The sequence below is a fragment of the Diceros bicornis genome, chromosome 8, assembly GCF_020826845.1.
Source record: "Diceros bicornis minor isolate mBicDic1 chromosome 8, mDicBic1.mat.cur, whole genome shotgun sequence".
Taxonomy (NCBI): domain Eukaryota; kingdom Metazoa; phylum Chordata; class Mammalia; order Perissodactyla; family Rhinocerotidae; genus Diceros; species Diceros bicornis.
This window is the reverse complement of record NC_080747.1, coordinates 68,002,253-68,023,675: the sequence shown is the minus strand read 5'-3', so window position 1 is coordinate 68,023,675 and position 21,423 is coordinate 68,002,253. Positions and strand designations below refer to the sequence as shown.

The window sequence follows — 21,423 nt, the reverse complement described above, 5'->3', positions numbered from 1 at the left end:
TTTTTTTATTTCTAAAGTAGGCTTATAAATTTTTGTTGGAAGAATGGATGAATGAGTAGAATTGTCAGGATAAATGAAATTAACATTTGAAGACATCCCCTATCATCATCCTCAACTTATTGGCTTTATGTGCTTAGGCACCTGACTCAACCTCTCTGTTTCTTCATCTGTAAAAGGAGGATAATAATGGTACCGACCTGATGGGATTGTTGGGATGATTATATGAGTTAACACGTGTAAAGCATTAGCAATGCCTAGCACATAGAACTCAATAAGAGTTTGCTGCTGCCGCCACCGTCAGTATCATCATCATCATCACAACAAAGCAGTATATTTCAGTAGTGAGTTTAAGGAGCTATTTTACATCAGATAGTCTTCAAATGTATATGAAGTATTTATTCTAAATGTCTTCGCTGCTATTTATCGATATGCTATTACAATAACTTATTAGTTATGTATTGCAATAGCTTATATATGGAAAAATTATTAATTATAAAGGTCAAATCTTAAGAAATATTTTAAAAATTTTGATAGCAATGGTATTTAGGAGGGTTGTAGCACTTTATAGTCATTCATTCAAAAAATATTTATTGAGGGGGCCGGCCCCCGTGGCTTGGCGGTTGAGTGCGCATGCTCTGCTACTGGCGGCCCGGGTTTGGATCCCAGGCGCGCACCGGCGCACCACTTGTCGGGCCATGCTGAGGTGGCGTCCCACATACAGCAACTAGAAGGATGTGCAACTGTGACATACAACTATCTACTGGGGCTTTGGGGATAAAAAGGGAAAAAAAAGGCGGAGGATTGGCAATAGATGTTACCTCAGGGCCGATCTTCCTCAGCAAAAAGAGGAGGATTGGCATGGATGTTAGCTCAGGGCTGATCTTCCTCACAAAATATATATATATATTGAGTACCTACCGTGTTCCAGGCACTATTTTAAGTGCCAGGGATACAGCAGTGAATAAAACAAAGTCCTTGCCTTCATCAAACCTATATTTTAGTGCAAGTGAACAGACAATAAGCAGACAAACAGGTAGACATATGGTGTGTCAGATGGTGATGAGTTCTATGGAAAAATATAAAACAGAGGAAGAGAGGAGAATGATCACCTACTTGTCAAATCCAGCATACACTGACTGTCCTTGTCATAGTTTTTCTTCAGCATTTGACTGTTTATCATTTTTTTTTCCTTTGATTGCTGAAACATCATTCTCTCTGGTTTCCCTACTCTCTCTGTAAGACGGCTCATGCGTTAGCATTGAGAGCTGGCACAGCGTGATGGCTGAGGACAGACTCTGGAGCTGGATTCAGATCCTGGCTCACTTTTAACCCATAGGTGACCTTGGACAAGTTGTAGTAATTGTCCCTCTGTTTCCTTATGCATCACTTGGATGATAGTAATAGAACCTTCCTCACTGAATTGCTGTGAAGATGGCATGAGTTAATCTTTGTAAAGCATCTAGCATAGTACCTGCACATAGTGGACATGTGTTTGCTATTGCTGTATACTTATTTGTCTTTCTATCACCAGTGCCTTACACTTAATAGATATTCAAATGAAATGAGACTCTTTAGTGTCTCCCTCTTGTTCTCCTTTGTAACACCTCTTTCTAAGTGTGTTCATTATGTACATTGGTGTTACCATGGATTCATCTTAGTGTCTTCTATTGTTTCCTACTTTATATAGTTTCTACTAACTCTCATCCATACTCATGATTTCAAGTGCTTCCTGTGTGCTGATGGGTCCTGATCTGTGTTTCCAGCTTACACTTCTCTTCTGAGTAGTCTCATCTGCCAACTGGGCACTTCTACTTGAATATCCTGTGAATAGCTCAGATTCACCATGTCCCAGTCTAACTCATTTCCTTCAGACCCATTCTTCAGACTGAATTCCCTGCCACCGCTTGCCAGTCAGCCACCCAACCAAGCCAGAATCTTTTTTTTTTTTTTTTGGATGAGCAAGACTGGCTCTGAGCTAACATCTATTGCCAATCCTCCTCCTTTCCCCCCCACCCCAAAGCCCCAGTAGATAGTTGTATGTCATAGTTGCACATCCTTCTAGTTGCTGTATGTGGGACGCGGCCTCAGCATGGCCGGAGAAGCGGTGCATCAGTGTGCGGCCGGGATCCGAACCCGAGCCGCCAGTAGCGGAGCACGCACACTTAACCGCTAAGCCACGGGGCCAGCCCAAGCCAGAATCTTATAGTCTTTACTCTTGTACCTTCTGTCAGCAGCCAAATCCTGGTTTACCTCATAAATATATTTTTAAATTGTCTCCCTCCTGTCGCTTTTTACTACTAAATCTTCAGTTCAGCGCTTCATCCTTTCTTACCTAGATTACCACAGAAATCATCTAGCTCTTTTGCCTGCCTTCAGTCTTGATCCCTGCCCTCTCCCCCACCAAATCCATCTTCTCTGTGCAGTTAGAATGATCTTTCCAAATGCAAATCCAGTTAGTTTATTTTACTATTTACAATCCTTTAATACCTTCCCTTTGTTTCTGCATAAATCGCAGATTTCTCAGTGCAGCTCTTCTTGATTTGGCTGCATGCTCACCTCTTCAGCCTCATAGTCCACCTCCGTGGAGTGGGAAGGGACAACACGTATTCCTCTTTCAGATAACATCTTAAATGATAATTTCAAGACAAAAGGCAGCAGCAATGAAGAAGCATTTGCGAAGAAAGCTTCTTCGGTTTTTAATTCAATTGCTGAGTCTATGGAAAGCAGCCATTTTGTACTGGCCGGGAAGTCGTGCAGCTTCATGAGTTTCCACCTTTATTTAAAAAAAGAGAAAAGTTAACAACCTGATAGCAAGATCCTGTAAAGGACTTTTCCTGTGGCAAGCACCCATCCAGCCCTGCATCCTACACTGTACATCCACCTGTAGCCGTACGCATGGAACATGTCGTAACTCTTCATAATGAGGGTCCAGATAGTCAGCAACAAGCATATTTATACTCATTGTTGTCTGGAAGTCTTAATAAAGGTCGTACTTCTTGCCAAGTTTGAAATTTTATATAATTCTAAAAAGTGACTTTCAGAATACCTGATATGTTTTATTCTTTGATTGCTAGATTAGTACCCCAGTAATGTATTTGTTGTTGTTAGTGCTGTCGAGTACCGATGGCATAGCTTTCAGCATCATAGCAACACACAGCCACCCCAGTATGACAACTGACAGAAGGGTGGTGTGGTTCCCTGACCCCTGGCCACGGCGATGAGAGCATCAAATCTTAACCACTAGAACACCAGGATTCTCACCGCTGTGGCCTGGGTCTGTTTCCCCATCAGGGAACCACACCACCGGTCTGTCGGTTGTCATACTGTGGCGGCTGCATGTTCCTGTGATGCTGAAAGCTATGCCACCGGTATTTCAAATACCACTAGGGTCACCCAGGGTGGACAGGTTTCAGCAGAGCTCCAGACTATGACAAACTAGGAAGAAAGATCTGGTCATTCCAAAATAATTGGCCATGAAAACCCCATGAGTAGCAGTAGAGCATTTTCTGATATAGCGCCAGAAGGTGAGAGCATGGCGCAAAAAAAAACTGGGCAGGGTTCCACTCTGCTGTACACAGGGTCACTAGGGGTTGGAATCAGCATGGACTCCATAGCACTAAAGACAAAATGTATTTGTATTTTTCTTGCCTCTCCTCTCTCCCATCCTCCCACGCACCGCCTCTCCCAAATCACTCAGGAAGACTTCAGAATACAAAAAGGTTGCTAACATTACTATTATGATGTACTGAAAAACAAATTTTCCTCAGTACTTTGGATTTTTTTTTTTTTTAGAAACAACTCAAATTATTGGTATGAGTGCAACGTTGAACAATGTTGAAGACTTGCAAGAGTTCCTTCAAGCAGAATATTACACCAGTCAGTTTAGACCAGTACGTACCTAAGGTTTGCACTGTATTGATTTGTTTTGTATCTAATCTTACTTAGAGAAGTAGCAAACGTACTGTATGAAAAAATTCTGCAGAGTAGTGAAGGGGCAGAATTCCACTCACCATGGCTGTATACGAAGAAGAGTTTGTGTTTAGAGAATGTAAACTGTGCAGTCAGGGATCTTGGCTTGGGTCACTAATGTATCTGTAGCATCTGGAACAGTGCCTGGCCCATAGGCCTTCAATGAATGTTTATTTAAATGTAGTCTTCCAGACCCATTCCATTTTTCCACTTCTTATTCTCTAAGGTAAATTTTCTCATTTGGTCAAAATTTAGTGATTCATGTTTTGAATTACTGGCACATAAAAAAATTTATCTTAAGAGTTAAAATATTTTCAAATATTTATGCTTTGGTAGTTATAATGCTTTTTTAATACGTTAAGACTTCATATGGATTTAAATTTAAACTGCCCAATAGTATTAAAACTCCCAAAAGGCATGAAGAAAGTAAATAACTGTAATTCATAGTTACTTGAAAATAGTGGTACATATACTCTGTCTGCAGTACTAGTGTGCATATTCTGTGTCTAAATAGGTTTTCAGAAAATAATTTTAATTTGAAATTTGATGTTTTTACATTTGCACCAAATATGCAAATTTTCAAGAGATATTTTCTAACCTTAATTGTCAAGTTAGATGCTATTCTTTTAAAAATGCATTGAGCTATATTTATAAACTTTTTTTGTCTACAAATACTTAAATTAAAAATAATATGGTAGTACTTAGAATGAAAACTGATGATTAATAAAACAGAAAGTTTTAGATCTTGAGGAATAACATAAATAACTCCTTAATAAAAGATAAAGAATGTGAACACTTAACTTATTTATACTTCTTGTAACAAATACACAAGTGCCTGGTTTCCTTTTAAAGATGTGGCAATTCAGTTCAAAAGTATTTCTTCAAGGATATTATCCCCTGTTTTGGAAAGGGAAAAAGAAACTTTCAAAAAAGAAATGATAAAGGTAATACATTAAGTTAAAGCATGTTTTACTTAGAAAAAGCAGGTTTTATCTTAGAAAAGCTGAAATCTTTATATAGCTGTCCTTTTTTACAGCATATTTTACAAAATTCAAAACTCTGGAAAGAGGAATTTTTATGTGGTATTAATTGCAAATGTCTTTTTAATTCAAGGTTGAATTAAAAGAATATCTGAAAATAAACGATAAAATATATGAGGTTGACAGCAAAGCTGAGAATGGCATGACTTTTTCACGTGTCCTCAATTATAAGGTAACGTTAATAACCCTTGAACCCGAGGTTCCCAGACTTTGTGCCCAGACGCTCTGGGACACCACAGAAGGTTCACGTGGGTACCGTGGGATATTTGGATATATGAGAGAAACAGCTTATGCTTGACATCTGTTGGACACTATTCAAACTACCGGTTCAAGGTAGTCAGTTTCCAATTTCAACATTAGAGCACAAAACTTTCCTTTCTATGTCATCGTGTCGATGTGAAGTTGGTTATTTTGCAGTTACTGTAAGCAAATACCATGTGAAAATCAGTATGGGACAGGAAATGAGAGTGCAATGTCCAATCTAATTCCAAGGTTTAAAAGACTGTGCAGTGCCCAGTTGTGCACACATCCCGTTAGTGGGCCATTGTGGTCATTTAAAAATGAAATAAAAATATTTTTTCATTCAATTGATGCGTATTACTTACTCAAACAGCTACTGAGTTGTGAGGAAATACATACTTATTAAGTTGTTTGGACCTAAGTACCTAATAAACAAAACTGTTAGATGGGTTTTTTGGCTATGGAGCTCCATGAACTAAGAAAATTTGGAGACCTCTCCCTTAAATGTTTATCCCTTCAGCAACAACAACAAAAAGAAATGCGTGGGCTGTGTAGTTCAGGTATTGGTGTATGAAAATGTTAATGTCTGCTATGTTAATGTTCTGTGACTTACATGAAGGATATTAAAAAAAGGAAAAGAGTTTTACAACAGTTTTAGAATTCTTTGAAGTATATTATTCTAAATCTGTATCTTAATTAGTTTTCAGTAAAGTCAAAGGAAATGAGGAGATTTTAAATAACTTTACATTTTTCTTCATGTTCTTTGAGTTCCTTGTATCTGCTTGATAAATATATTTTTTATTTCTGAAAATATGTCCTATGGAACAATTGAATCTATGTTTTGAAAACTGTTAGTAATAGTAAAGGTATATCTTATTTATGCCGTCCTTTGACCGTTATTAGGGTCAATCTGTGTTTCTCTCTGAGGATTCTTTTGTTCTGCTTTGGTGAAGATGAGCATGCAGTGGGGTTATTAATAACATTAACTAATTTCACTTCTTTAATTTAAAACTAAATATACCTAACGAAATCCTAATAACCTAAGAGAAAAGTAGGACTTAAAATTTTGATGTTTTATATAGGTTTCATCTTTCCTTTTAAATGATCAGCTTTATTAAATGAGAACTTCAGAATTAGAGATGGTTTGCTCTCCTTTCAAAGCACACTGGTAAGACAGCAGGCTTTCATGGTTGCTGACTGCCTTGTTTCTGCATTTTGTCGTGCAGTATTCTGATACCCTGAAAAAGATGGATCCTGATCACTTGGTAGCACTGGTGACGGAAGTTATTCCCGATTATTCCTGCTTAGTTTTTTGTCCCACTAAGAAGAACTGTGAAAACGTGGCACAAATGATATGCAAAATTTTAAGCAAGTATGTTAATCTTTTAAAAATATTCTGTTCTATTTTTATCATGATTTACATGCTGTGTATTCTGTTTATTCAAGAGGCACTAATTATTTCTTGCAGAACATTATATTAAGTTGATATACTAGATTCTAAAGCCTTGACCTTGGAGAAAGTTTAACTATGAAATTCACATATGTGAAATAGCCAGAGAAAAATACTAAGGCTGCGTGTAAGAGAATGCTGACTAATATAACGGCTTAGGTCAATGATTCTCCTCCTGGCTGCACAGTGAATCAGATTGGGGTCTTTTAAAAATCCTAATGCCCAGGCTACATCCTAGACAATTCAGAATCTTGGAGAGTGGGACCCAGGCATCTTTATTCCGTAAAGCTCCCCAGACAAGTCCAACATTCAGCCAAGGTCAGCCACTGGTTTAGATGGTCAAAGGACTCATCACTGTAATCCCTGTAATGATGAATCATAGCTTCAGCTTAATTTTCTGTTTAATTAGATACTGTTGCCTTTGTTTTCTTAGTACACTTCACACTTAAGTTATGTGGACGTTTGAATTGAATTTCCTAAGTAATTAAGATATTTATTGGGGCCGGCCCCGTGGCTTAGCGGTTAAGCGCACACACTCCACTACTGGTGGCCAAGGTTTGGATCCTAGGCGCGCACCAACGCACCGCTTCTCCGGCCATGCTGAGGCCGCATCCCACATACAGCAACTAGAAGGATGTGCAACTATGACATACAACTATCTACTGGGGCTTTGGGGGGACAAAAAAAGGAGGATTGGCAATAGATGTTAGCTCAGAGCCGGTCTTCCTCAGCAAAAAGAGGAGGATTAGCATAGATGTTAGCTCAGGGCTGATCTTCCTCACAAAAAAAAAAAGAAATTTATTGGTTTGTAATTTTATAGTATTTTAATATTGGCTCTGTTATACTCATAGAGATAAGTATAAAGTGACTTTAAGTATAAACGGTTCAGTTTTTTCTGCACCTGTTTGTCCCATGTGTAGTTTTATCATTTTTTTCAGACTTCTTTTTGGCCCCTCAGCAAGTGCTATATCACTATTCATAGACCAGTACCCAGGATTCTAATCTAGTCATCCTCCACCACCCTTCCCAATCTTGCTGTCATGGGTTAGTTTAAAACAGAGTTAAATTTGTTGAATAGCACAAAGATACAGATGTTTGGGATAATGTCAAGGAGTTTCCCATTTCAGTAACTGAAAGTCTGCCTTTACAATGATGTTGATTATAAGAGCCTAAGGAAGTTAAATTGTCATTGAGGTATTCTCAGCAAATCACTCATTTTCTTAGAATAATTTAAGGTAGTGTGGCTCTGGCTAAGTGATGTGGAAATTCAGAGCCTAACAATTGACCGGGAGACATAAGGTTTATTACTTATAGCCTTGACTTATTTTGCTTTTTGATGGTAATAGTTGATTTGGGTCATAAATGTTTATGTTTAATACTGAAGCACTTAAATATATGGTTCCCAGAACAGTTAGTTATGAATTGTAATGGATACTTGAGACTTTCTTAAAGAGATAGGAGTTAACACTTCCTTCCTGAAGGAAAACTTCCTCTAAAATATACTTTCCCTATTACTTGCTGCTTCATAAGCTGAATGTTCTGGGTATAGTTTAGCCCCTTGTTTGTGGCTGTTGACTAAAATGTTGAGTTATATTTGGAGCATACTTTTTTATATTATTCTGTAATTTAGATGTATATGAAGTGAAATCTAGGGCTAAATGGTTCTGATCTCAGTGGTGGCTTTAAAACCAATTTCTTGAGATTCCTGGGCTATCAGCTTTTATCTTAATTATTTGCTTCCTTAACATAAATTTTCTGGGAAGCAGGTGCAGTCGAATCACCTGAGCAGTAGAATATGGCTGTATGTTTTTTTGTGTGTGTGAGGAAGATCAGCCCTGAGCTAACATCCAATGCCAATCCTCCTCTTTTTTTGCTGAGGAAGACCAGTCCTGGGCTCACATCTGTGCCCATCTTCCTCTACTTTATATGGGACGCCACCACAGCATGGCTTGACAAGTGGTATGTTGGTGCGCGCCCGGGATCCAAACCCGCGAACTCTGGGCCGCCGAAGTGGAGCATGCACACTTAACCTCTGTGCCACCGGGCTGGCCCCAGCTGTATGTTTATTTAAATGCAAAGACTAAAGCAGATTTTTCCCAAGTGATTGTCTCAATCTCAAGGAAAATTACCATCTTTTTTGTAGCTGTTACTGCTTTTGACTTCTAAGTCAAGAAGTCTTTTAAACATTATTTGCTGACAACTGCCAAAGCTCAGGTTGTATAAGTTTCCCTAAAAATCTTCCTAAAAATGATACCTCAGTGCTACTTAGCCTAGAATTCAGGCTCAGATCCGACTCAACTTACTTTTCCATCCTTATTTCTGCTACTCTTCACTCACCCTGCGATTCATCCAAACTGAACTACTTCTCTTCGTTGTTTATGCCATGAACTTCTCATTTGCATGCGTTTGATGTGCTTTACCCTCTGCCAAGCATGCTGTTCCCTGTCCCTTAATTGCCACCTCTCTAACACCTGCTCTTCAAGACCAGCTCAGATGTCAATTTCTCCCACAAAACCCTTCCCCTTATAACCATATCTTGTCTGGTCAGTTATAGGTGATGTCTCCTTTCTCTAAAATTATATGGTGATTATCTATATTCTCACCCTATATAGGACTTAATTCCTTGAGAAATGTTTACCCTGTATGTCCCTTCAGGACCTTGCACGCTGGCTGGAAAATAGTAACAGAAAGTCTGCTGCTCCCTACTCAGCTGTCACTTCTAATTCTTGCGCTGGTGACTCTTGCCCACTTTCTTCCCAATTCTTTATTGTTCTTTTGTCTCCTTGCCTCTCATTTCTCAACTTGTTACGTTGGCCTTCTGCAGTTAATGCCAGCCACAGCTCTCAATTCTTTCCATGAAGCACACTAAAACAACACAGGTCTATGTGTATTATATTTGTATCTTAGACTATATTTGTTTGCTACTGGTCTTCAGAAGTTGTTGCTTTACAGTCGATTAGTAGTTAGTTGTACTTAGTCTATTTTTCCTTTCTTTCTTTTCTAAAAGGAATTTAAAATAATAGGTACTTGTAGATATGGAGACATTGTAGGATATTATTGAGGCTTCTAAAATGCTAATGTTTAGACAGTGTTTTACATATAGTACATATGAATTAATAATATATATTTCCATCTTCAGAGAAGAAGATTTATGGCTTAAAATAAAACAAATCATCTTCAATAAAGATGTATGTTCTAGTGAAAAAATAATCATAACATCCAGAGCAAGGGTCTAAACCTGGCGTCCAGGGATTCGTAGGAAGTACAGGAATGAACTTCAAGAAGTCCATGAACCCTCTGAAATGATATGCAAAGTGTTGTGTTTGTGTGAATATTTGTTATTTTCCTTAGCTTTCATCAGATTTTCACAGAGCTCTGTGATCCACAAAAAGGTTGAGAGAGACTGCCTACATAGTTTAATGAAATGAGAATCAAAATTCTAAGAACATTTTATATACTTATATCAATAAAAGTAATACGTTTTTTAAAAAAAGAACGTTTACATGGCATCTACTAAAATTAAAATGATAGGCACTTAGTCACTCTAAGATCAAGTGTTCATATTTCTAACAAATCTTTTTCCTAGGGACTATCTGAAACACAGGGAGGAAGAAAAGCAGGGGGTGATTAAGAACTTGAAGAATATCAGCAGTGGCAACCTGTGTCCCGTGTTAAAGCGCACCATCCCGTTTGGAGTCGCCTATCATCACAGTGGTTTAACGAGCGATGAAAGGAAGCTCTTGGAGGAGGCCTACTCCACAGGGGTGCTCTGCCTTTTTACCTGCACATCTACCCTGGCGGCTGGTGTTAACCTACCAGCTCGAAGGTAAGATATAAGTAACTGTTGACCAGACCCCAAACTTTACAATTCCTAGCTTACCAGGAGTTTTGTTGTTGTTTTACTCCATCTCAGTACTGGGTGAGAACTTATCAAATGTTTTTTCAGCATTTGCTGAGTTGATTGTTTGGTTTATTTCCTTTAATATTTTAATGAAAAATAGCATTAGTAGATTTCCTGGTATTAGAATTCCTTCTTTCTTGTGTGCTCTCCCTATCTGATTTTGATGTTAGAGTTTGTTATCCTAGTTCTGTAGAAACAGTTGGCAAGCTTTCTACCATTTTTTATGATCTGAAAGAGTTTATTTAACATGGAGATTTCCTTGAAACCTTAGAGAATTCATCCATAGACTTTTGAGTCTAGTATCTTTTTTTAGAGTAGATCCTTGATTACCTTTTCAGTTATTACCAAAGTTATGGGCCTGTATAATTGATTTCTACTCTTTATAATTTGTGACTTTGAAATTTGTGACTTTTTTTCAAATAAATGGTCAATTTTTATAATTTGTCCATGAGTGTTAAAAAAATATGTATTTTCTGTTGGGTATACAGTTTTATATATCTCAATGAGATCACAGTTATTGTATTATCAGCTCCTCTATTTTCTTACTGTTTGCAATTCCTTGATCTGTCAATTTCAGAGACGTGCATTAGTCTCCCACTGTAATTAATGGGTTGTTAGTTTCTCCTTTTTGCATTTCTAGAAGTTTTTGCTGTGTATTTCAAAACTATTTAGGTATACAAAGGTTTACTCCAAATGTCTTATTTCTGAATTATACCTTTTATCAATATAATAGGTCCTTGTTTTTCTCATTTAGTAATTTTACTTTGACTACTAGGACTACTTTTTTTTTTTTTTTTTTTGCGGGGAAAGATTGGCTCTGAGCTAACATCTGTTGCCAATCTTACTCTTTTTTTCCCCCTCCCCAAAGCCCCAGTACATGGTTGTATATCCTAGTTGTAAGTCCTTCTAGTTCTTCTTTGTGAGCTGCTGCCACAGCATGGCTACTGACAGACAGGTGGTGTGGTTCTGTGCCCAGGAATTGAACCTGGGCCACCGAAGCAGTGAGTGCTGAACTTTAACCACTAGGCCATCAGGGCTGGCTCTACATTTTTTTTTTTTTGCCAAGTATATCTTCATCCATTCTTTTATTTTTGACTTCTGTCACTGATTAAGTTTTCCATTTTTCAGATAATTAAAAGGAAAAAAAGGAAGTTATATATCCTACTTCTCTTATTCCAATTGTTACTTTTAAAATTTTAACAGTTATAATCAAACATGTTTTTCTGTCATTTTAGAATTGATCAATAACTATATCCTCTCCTGAACATAACAAGAATCTAAGCATTTATATGTTCTCCTGCACTGCCTCATGTATGTTGCAATTACCTAGAATTTTAGTTCTAGATTTTTAACTTTCTTTCATCTTCTAATCAATAATATTTAAACTTACCTGTAAATTCTACTTGTTTTTTTTTGCCTACCACTGCTTCTTGTATCCCATGTTTTCCTTTTATGATTCATTTTTTATTTTGCCATCCTTGAGTAATTATTTTTTAAATGCTGCATTGGAGGTAAAAGTTTTCGAGTTTTTGCGATGTCTTTATTTTAGCCTCTTGCTTTAACACCTTGCTAGGAAAAGAATTCTAGGTTCAATTTTTTTCCTTTGGGGGCTTTATAGTATTTTTACATGTCTTTTAGGAACCAGTGTTGCTTATTTTTGTTTTTGCCTAGATTTGCTGTTTTCTCCTCTCCAGAGGCTTTTAGACTTTTCTGTTTAACCTTAAAATTTTGTCATAGTATATAATAATAGTTACAGCTATTACACTCCATCCCCCATATCATATCAGCTTTACATGCACTGACTTACTAGATCTTCACAACACCTCTGTGAGGAAGCTCTTATTTTATTGTCCACATTTTATAGAAGGGAAAACTGAGGCATTGAACAATTAAATAACTTACCCAACTTCGTGCCCAGCAAATGAGTTTCAAAGCCAAGGTTTGAACCCGAGAAATCTAATTCTACAATCCCAAATATCCCAATTGAGCTACTTTCCCATCATAGGGCTTAGCACTTGGGTATATGCTTTCAATCTAAAATTTGATGCCTCTCTTCATCTTAGAGTAATTTTTTTTAGTTATTTCTTTCATTATTTCTTTCCTTCTGTTATCTCTGTTCTCTGCTTTTGTAACTTCAGTTAGACAGGGTTGAGCTTTCACATCTCTTAACTTTTCTTAGACATTTTTCAATCAATATGAGCTATGTGATTTCTTCAACTTTGCCTTCTGTCTAACAAAATACTTTTCTTGTTGTTATTTGTTTTTTTCTGTTTTTGCAGGGGAAGATTCGCCCTAAGCTAACATCTGTTGCCAATCTTCCTTCTTTTTTCTTCCTTTTTTTTCCCTCTCAAAGCCCCAGTACATAGTTGTGTATAGTCGTAAGTTCTTCTGGTTCTTCTATGTGAGCCGCTGCCACAGCATAGCTACTGACAGATGAGTGGTGTGGTTCTGTGCCTGGGAACCAAACCCCACGCCACCAAAGCAGAGCACGCCAAGTTTTAATCACTAGGCCATCAGGGCTGGCTCCAAAATCCATTTTTAGCTCTATCCCATTAACAATGTTCATTCATTACTCAGTTCTTCTATTGAATTTTTAAATGAATTTAAATTTTTTTCTTAATTTCCAAGAACAGTCTTCTTTTGTTGCTCTTTCTTTATAATAGTCTGCTCCCATACTGTGAATACAATACCCTCTAGGTTAAGTTCTGCACACTCCACTTTGGCGGTCCAGGTTCACGGGTTTGGATCTTGGGGGCAGACCTACACTACTTGTCAGGAGGAAGATTGGCACAGATGTTAGTTCAGGGCTAATCTTCCTCAGCCGAAAAAAAAAAAAAAGAAGAAGAAGAATTTTTAAAAGTTTTTTCTGTTCTCTGTATTATCTGCTTCTGTCAGACATTTATTCTTTATGTTCTTATTGTTTTTCTTTTATGTTGTTAGTTTTCTTCAAGTGTTTGGTAATCTTGGCTTTCCATTGAGATTTATAAATAAAGAGTAAGTTGGTTAGTATAGGCAAATGACATAGGTTTTCTCTCACATTCAAACAGGAACTGCCTACAGACTTCTATATATGTGAGCAGGATTGAAATCATTTCTGTAGCTCAAAAACGGTTGAAATGTGCAATTTTATATACTTGACAACAATATAAATTCATAAATAAATGTGCATGTGTTGGTGGTGCATGGTCAGATTTTTCATTTGCGGAATATAAAATCAAAAATCTTTGGAGACTGTTGCTATAGTGGATTGATCATAAGCTTTGCAGCTGGGCAGCCTTAAGTTCAAATCATGGTTCTGGTAATTACTAATTTTGTGAATTGAGGTAAGCCACTTAACTTGTCTGTGCTTCAGTTAGCCCCTTTGTAAAAAAAATAAAAAGAATATTATTACCAAGAATTTTTTAAGAATTACGGATAATGTACATAAAGAACCTAAGACATCATAGATTCTTGGTAAATATTAGTTATTTATTATTTTGAATTAATATGTCATTAAATAATATCACTTAGATATAATGAAATTAAGAGTTTAAAAAATAGGTGGTAATGTTATAGATGGAGCATGACTTTTAATTAATTTTATTAATTCCATAGAGTTATTTTAAGAGCCCCCTATGTTGCTAAGGAATTTTTAAAAAGGAATCAATATAAACAGATGATTGGCAGAGCCGGCCGTGCTGGACTAGATTCCGTTGGGGAGAGTATCCTTATATTGCAAGAAAAAGACAAGCAAAAGGTAATACTCAGTCTGCTTGTTGTTGGGTTGTTTTGTCTTTTTTTCTTGGTCTTTGTTCTAGTCCTTTTATGAGATCATCTTTTAAAAATTAATTATTAATAGTCCTTTAAATAATGTTTCCTTAATCTCTATGATTAAGGCTTATAAAGAGTAGTTTGAATACTTTTATATTTCAGGCAAATAATGAAAAGTATTTTCTGTATTTATCTTTCTTCCATTTTTATGAGAACACACCAAATTCTAATTTTTTTCTTTGTGTTTTTTATCTCTGCCTGCCTCCACAAGATATATGCAAAATATAAAATTTTATATGGAACATGATTTATTTTTTATAATAATGCCAAACATGGTATTGCTTTAACTTTTGTAGGTACTGGAGTTAATAAGCAAACCGCTGGAAAACTGTTATAGCCATCTTGTTCAAGAATTCACCAAGGGAATCCAAACTTTGTTTCTCTCTTTGATTGGTTTGAAGGTATTTTTAAATATTTTTAAATCTTATTAATATTACCTCAGATAATAGAGGTTAAAAAGTTATGAAAACTGTCAAGTATGAAAAAAAATGTTAACTTGTAATCTAATGTGGAAAAGAACAGTCTTTGACATGATAAATCTGAATCTGGATTTATATGTGCATTTTTAATCCTTTGAGTTGTAAGGAATATGAAAAATTGACAAAACATAACTGGGCATCCGTTACAAGTGAGAGACTTTGGTGGATACTATCGGGAATACAAGGAGCTGTAAAGCACTGGGTCCTGATGCGGGATAATCCAGCATCTCTGCTCTTGTTAAGAATAAGGTTCACCTGTAGTCCTGTGACCATTCTAGGATATTATAAACATTTGTGTGATCAGTATAACCCTTATCAGGCAAAAAAATCAAAAAAGGAAAAAGGGCACAATAGGAAAACTCTTTTTCCTAAGATTAGAAATTAGCTCTCTTTTTTTAGAGTTACTCTTGACTTGAGTTAAACCTCTTTTTTAGGATTATTCTTAAGTAAATTTTAACTTTGTGCCCAGGGTCACTTGACTACTACGTGGCAAAGCCAGGGTTTGAATTCAGCTTTGTCTAGCTACAAAACCAGTGCTCTTAACCCATCATGCAGTCTATCTTCATTAACCTGAATAGTTTAAGTGAAAACAAAAAGGTAATTAATAAATAAAAGATACCATGAGACAAGCTTTGAGTACATTGCAGATGAATGGCGTAATATTATAATATCCCCTGGTGGTTTAGAAGAGTGAAAGTCTACAAGGAAGAAAAGGAATTAGTGCTGGGTATTGAAGGAGAGAGGTTTTAGATAAGCAGTGGGAAGGGGTAAGCCATTCCAGGTACTTAAAACAGAATGAAAGATGAGAAAGCTTAAGATGATGTGGGGCAACAGTCAGTCAACTTGATATTGTACCTGTAGAGGAGGGCTGAAGATCCTGAAGAGTAGGAGTTGGGTGGAAAAAGTTGGGCCAGACTGTGTGCTGTAGATTAGGGAATATGGGAGAGTGTGCTTAAATACCAGATTAAAGAGTTGTGACATGGTCACTCTTCAGTGGAGAATTAGTAAAAGTGTTCTTTGGTTGTTTAGAGCAAGGGCTCCAATATCACACAGACCTGTGTCCTGGTCCCAACTCTGTCTCATATTACCCTGGGCAAGTTACTAGCTCTCTCTTGAACCTCACTCAGTTCCCTCATCTATAAAATGGGGGTAGTAGTATGCAGAAGTATTGCAAGACTAGTTTGAAATTTATTTTTTTTTTCCCCCAAAGCCCCAGTAGACAGTTGTATGTCATAGTTGTACATCCTTCCAGCTGCTGTATGTGGGACGCAGCCTCAGCATGGCCAGAGAAGCGGTACGTCAGTGCGCGCCCGGCATCCGAACCAGGGTCGCCAGTAGCGGAGCGCGTGCACTTAACCACTAAGCCACGGGGCCGGCCCGAAGACTAGTTTGGAAGCTTTTGTAGTAATCCATGTATAATGTAATAAAGACCTCCAATAGGAGGATTGTGAAGGAATTAATAAAGGAGGGAGAGAGATCTTGAAGATCCTCAAGGCTTATTACATTTATATGTTAGATAAGGTAACAGACTCAGAGAATTAGTGATTAGTTTAAGGTCATTCGATGAGTTATGGTTTAGATAGGACTATAATCAGGTTCCTGCCTTGCTGGCCTGTGTTCTTTCCCGTGTGCCAGTGTGTATGTGGAACGCTCACCACGTGCACATGAAACATTCACCAAGATAGACCACATTCTGGGCCATAAAACAAGTCTCAATCAATTTAAAAGGATTGAAATCATATACAGTATGGTATCTAATGACAACAGAATTATAGTATACATCAATAATAGATATTAGAGAAATACCCAAACATTTGGAAATTAAATAGCATACTTTGACCTGTAGTCAAAGTAGAAATCACAAAGGAAATTAGAAAATATTTTGAATGGAATGAAAATGAAAACAAACATATTGAAATTAGTAGCATACAGCTAAAGAAGTGCTGAAGAAGAAGAAGCTTTAAATGCTTATTGGAAGAAAGATCCAGAATCAGTGACCTAAGTTTCACCTTAGGAAGCTAAAAAAAAACACACACCAAAAAACCCCACAAAGTAAGTAGAAGGAAGGAAATAATACGGATAAAAGCAGAAATCAATGAAATAAAAAATAAACAAACAGGAGAAAAAATTAATGAAACCACAAACTAGTTCTTTGAAAAGATCAGTAAGATTATTGATTGAATTGATGAGGAGGAAAAGAGAGAACACATAAATTACCAATATCAGGAATGAAAGGAGGGTCATCACTAAAGATCCTGACGATACTAAAAGGGTAGTAAGGGGTTATCCTTGAATAACTATCCTTGAATACTGAAAAATGAATTCAACAACTTAGATGAAATGGAGAAAATTCTTGAAAGATACAATTCCCAAAATCAACCATTTAGAAAATCTAAACAGACCTATATCTATTGAAGAAATTAAATTTATAATTTAAAACCTTCCCACAAAGAAAATTCCAGGCCCAACCAATTTCACTGGTGAATTCTATCAAACATTTAAGGAAGGAACAATACCATTCATTCACATATTCTTCCAGAAATTAGAGGACGAGGGAACACTAGTCATCTCATCTTATGAGACCACCGTTACTCTGATACCAAAACCAGACAAAGATAATACAAGAAGACAAAACCACAGGCCAATATCTCTTGTAGACATAGACATAAAAATCCTTATCAAAGTATTAGTAATCCAGCAATACATTTTAAGAGCAATATACCATGATCAATCTGAGTTTATTCCAGTAATGCAAAGTTGGTTTAACATTCAAAATTCAATCAGTGTAATTATCCATTTGACAGAATTCAACACCCATTCATGATAAAAACTCAGCAACCTAGGAGTAAAAAAGAACTTCTTCAACCTGCTAAAGGGTGTTTATTAAAAAAAACTACAGGTAGCATCACGCTTAATAGTGAAAGACTAAATGTTTTTCTTCCTAAGATCAGGAAAATAAAAGATGTCTGCTCTCACACTACTATTCAGCATATATCAGAAGTTGTAGCTAGTAAAATAAGACAGGAAGAAAAATAAAGGCATACAGATTGGGAAGGAGGAAGTAAAACTATCTTATTTTGATGACATTGAGTTTGAGAAAAATCCAAACGAATGTACAAAAAAAAAATGGGGGGAGTTAGCAGTGTCACAGGATACAGGGTCAATGTACAAAACTCAATTGTGTTTCTGTATACTCACTACAAATGATTGGAAGAACAATTCCATTTACAATAGCATCAAAAAACCTGAAATACTTAGGGGTAAATTTAACTAATATGTATCACACTTAGACACTGAAAACTCTAAAGCGCTGCTCGGAGAAATTAAGGAAGACCTCAATAAATGGAGAGAGATACCATGTTCATGAATTGAAACACTCAGTTTTATTTATATGTTACTTCTTCCCGAATTGATCTGTAAATTCACTGCGATCCCAATTAAAATCTCAACACTCTTTTTGGGGAAATTGCAGGCTGATACTAGAATTTATTTGGAAATCCAGAGAAGTAAAATAGCCAAAAATAATTCTCTTAAAGAATAACAAAGTTACATGATTCATACTATTTGACTCCAAGACCTACTGTAAAGCTTTGGTATTCAGGGGCAAAGATAGACATATAGACCAATAGAATAGTGAGTCCAGAAGTAGACCCATGCATATATGATCAACAAAGGTGCCAAGATATTTAAATGGAGAAAGGATAGTTTTTTCAATGAATGGTACTAGAACAACTAGATATCCATATGGAACAATAAAAAATTAACCTGTTCAGAAAAATTAACTCAAAATGGATCATAGACCTAAACTTAAAAGCTAAAATAAAACTTCTAGAAAAAAATATGAGAAAATTTGTTGTTACTTTGGGTTAGGCAAAAATTTCTTACATGGGAAACAAATCATGAAAGAAAAATCAATCAAATTGATTTCATCATAATTAAAAAATTCTCTGCAAAAGACTGCTAAAAAAAAGAAAAGGCGGGGGGAAATAATCATCATATGTACATCTGACGAATGTATATGTCATGAGTTAAGACTCAACAAAAGGCAATGGAGTTGGGAGGGAGTTGGAGCTTCCCTTGAGACCAGGGCATTCAGGTAGCAGGGAGACTGGGGGAACCGTCTTGGCGACAAGAATGTGGTTTTACGGGCCTGGCGATGCAAAATCCGCAGGGCATAACCGTTGCGTTTAAATTCTGTTGTAACGATTGGAGCACAGCAGCAAGAAGTCCAGGCAGCAGTGGGTTCAGATTAGCAGGTAGGGGGCTATTGTTCCAAGCCTGCCCACAGGAGGTAGAACTCAAGCTATTGGGCCCAGTCCTGAGGATAGGCCATCAGGGTTCCTCCTGCTCCTTGGGGTAGGGGTTCACAACACAGCTCTAGTTGTGGAAGGAGGCTGGAATTCTACAGGGTGCAGAACCCGGAAAATCTTGTGAGTTAGAATTGAAGCAGAAGTCAAGTCCTCTGGACTGGAACAACCATGTGGGATAGGGATGAGAAGCAAGAAGGGCTGGAATGTGAGGTCAGGAGGCAGGAGGGTAGAAGTGACCATCCATGGAGAGACTAGGTCCATATTGGGTGGAAGAGAAGGAAAGTCCAGGAGAGCATAACAGTTGTTGGGCCATAGGATCCAGGGAGCCTCCCATTATTGTTTATTTATCACAAGCATGTTTCAGACACCCCACTAGACACTTCAGGTGTTTTATCTCTGATTCTTGCATACGTTTGAATTAATTAATATAACTCCCCTTTTACTAGAAGAGAATCCGAGGCAAAGAGAGGTAGGTTGTGTAGGCTGCTTCCAACCACATCCCCGCACTTGCACACTCTGGTCCGTGCTGCCGCAGTCTCTTGCCTGGATCACTGTGATTGTCTCCTAACTGGTCTCCTTGCATCCACTCTGCCCTGCCTTCCCACATCCTCTCCAAATAATTCTTCACATAGATTGATCCTCTCAAAATGTAAAATCCGAATGTGTAACCCCCTCTGCTTAAAATTTGTCAGTGGGTGTTTCCCTTTGCTTTTGGGATTAAGCCCAAATTCCTTTTCATGGTCTGCCACTGTGGATTTTGCCTCTGGCCATCTCTGCATCCTCGTCTCTCACTAGCCTTCTCACACTCTGCGCTTTAGTCATACTGACCTTCTGTTTTCATGTCTCAAACACACTATATTCTCTCCTACTCCAGTGCTCCCTAAGCCTGGGTCTCACCCATCTCACCTCCCATCTCCAGTTTCAATCCCCCCCAATCCTTTGTCTGGTGGACTCCCACTTAACCTTCAGATTTTCACTTGACCGTTGCTCTCTCAGGGAAGCCTCCCTCTGCCTCTGAGTCCAGGCAGTCTGTTGTTGTATGCCTTATAGAACCACGTTCCTTTCCTGTAGTAGCACCTATCAGTGTGTAATTGTATTCTTGTTAGTGCAATTATGTGGCTGATAACTTTACCCCACTGGAATGTAAGCCCTGTGACACAGGGACCACATTTATTTTCATTTATCACTGAATCCGAGTGCCCAGCACAGGGCCTGGCATGTGGTTGGCACCTGGTAAATACTTGAATTAATGAATGAATTGACTTTGGAGTTGTGCATGGGTGAACTTGCAGGTTGGGGCAGCAGTGGAGAATCCAGCTCTGAAAAGCTGAGAGGCAGAGGCTGGCCCAGTGGATTTAAATCACTATGTCTAAAAGTTTTTCTCAGAGGTGTAGAAAGATAGCATGTTGGTAGCTAGAAGGATCAAGTAAAGGGTTTTTAGGCGTTTTTTTTACCCCCAGTGTTAACTGTAATCAACCAAGTAGAAAAAAATACAGAAACTAACTACGTTGATAATCTACAAACTGAGTATCAGTTCTTGAATATCTTAAAAGTGCAATTTTAGCCTAATTGAATACTATATTAAAAATGATTTTTATTAAAAGGAGGAGAAGCAATAGGAAATGTCTATGCTCTGTAATATTTTTTGTTACTCCTTATATCGGTTTAATATGAACTAATTATTTAAGTTTTCCAGTTAAAATATCATCAGAATGGTGAGAGAAATATGCTTATTGATTGACTATATTTTAGTATAATGTGCTGATTTCATTGAAATTGGCTAATATAAAATTATTCTAATTCAAAGTCAACTCTACATCTGAATACCAAATGGAGGGTTAAGTATTACTTACACATGCCATTGTTAAGTTTTAAATAGTGAATAAAAGGGGGAGAGAAAAAGGCAGCAAAAGAACAGGAAAAGGAGGGACCAGCCCGGTGGTGTAGTGATTAAGTTCACGTGCTCGGCTTTGGCAGCCTGGGGTTCTCAGGTTCAAATCCCAGGCATGGACATACGCACTGCTCATCAAGCCACGTGTGGGGCGCCCCACAAATAAAATAGAAGAATATGGGCACGGATGTTAGCTCAGGGCAAATCTTCCTCAGCAAAAAGAGGAGAATTGGGAATAGATATTAGCTCAGAGCCAATCTTCCTCACCAAAAAAGGAAACAGGAAAAGGAGATGGGAATGAGAGACAAAAAGAGGTAGAAAACTGCTATTTAT

General features: G+C 37.4%; 1 protein-coding gene across 6 annotated transcripts in view; it reads left to right on the top strand.

The window, feature by feature from the left end:
- Positions 1 to 21,423, top strand: part of HELQ (helicase, POLQ like) — a 48,024-nt gene that overhangs the window by 8,275 nt on the left and 18,326 nt on the right. For 5 of the 6 annotated variants that reach the window (XM_058547417.1, XM_058547418.1, XM_058547416.1 and 2 more), the window contains 6 exons: positions 3,793 to 3,890; positions 5,083 to 5,181; positions 6,476 to 6,621; positions 10,286 to 10,525; positions 14,195 to 14,336; positions 14,707 to 14,811. In XM_058547417.1, coding sequence (XP_058403400.1) covers positions 3,793 to 3,890; positions 5,083 to 5,181; positions 6,476 to 6,621; positions 10,286 to 10,525; positions 14,195 to 14,336; positions 14,707 to 14,811 — 830 coding nt within the window. Of the gene's footprint in view, positions 1 to 3,792; positions 3,904 to 5,082; positions 5,182 to 6,475; positions 6,622 to 10,285; positions 10,526 to 14,194; positions 14,337 to 14,706; positions 14,812 to 21,423 lie in introns of all 6 variants that reach the window. The other variant, XM_058547421.1, reaches the window with a different exon arrangement.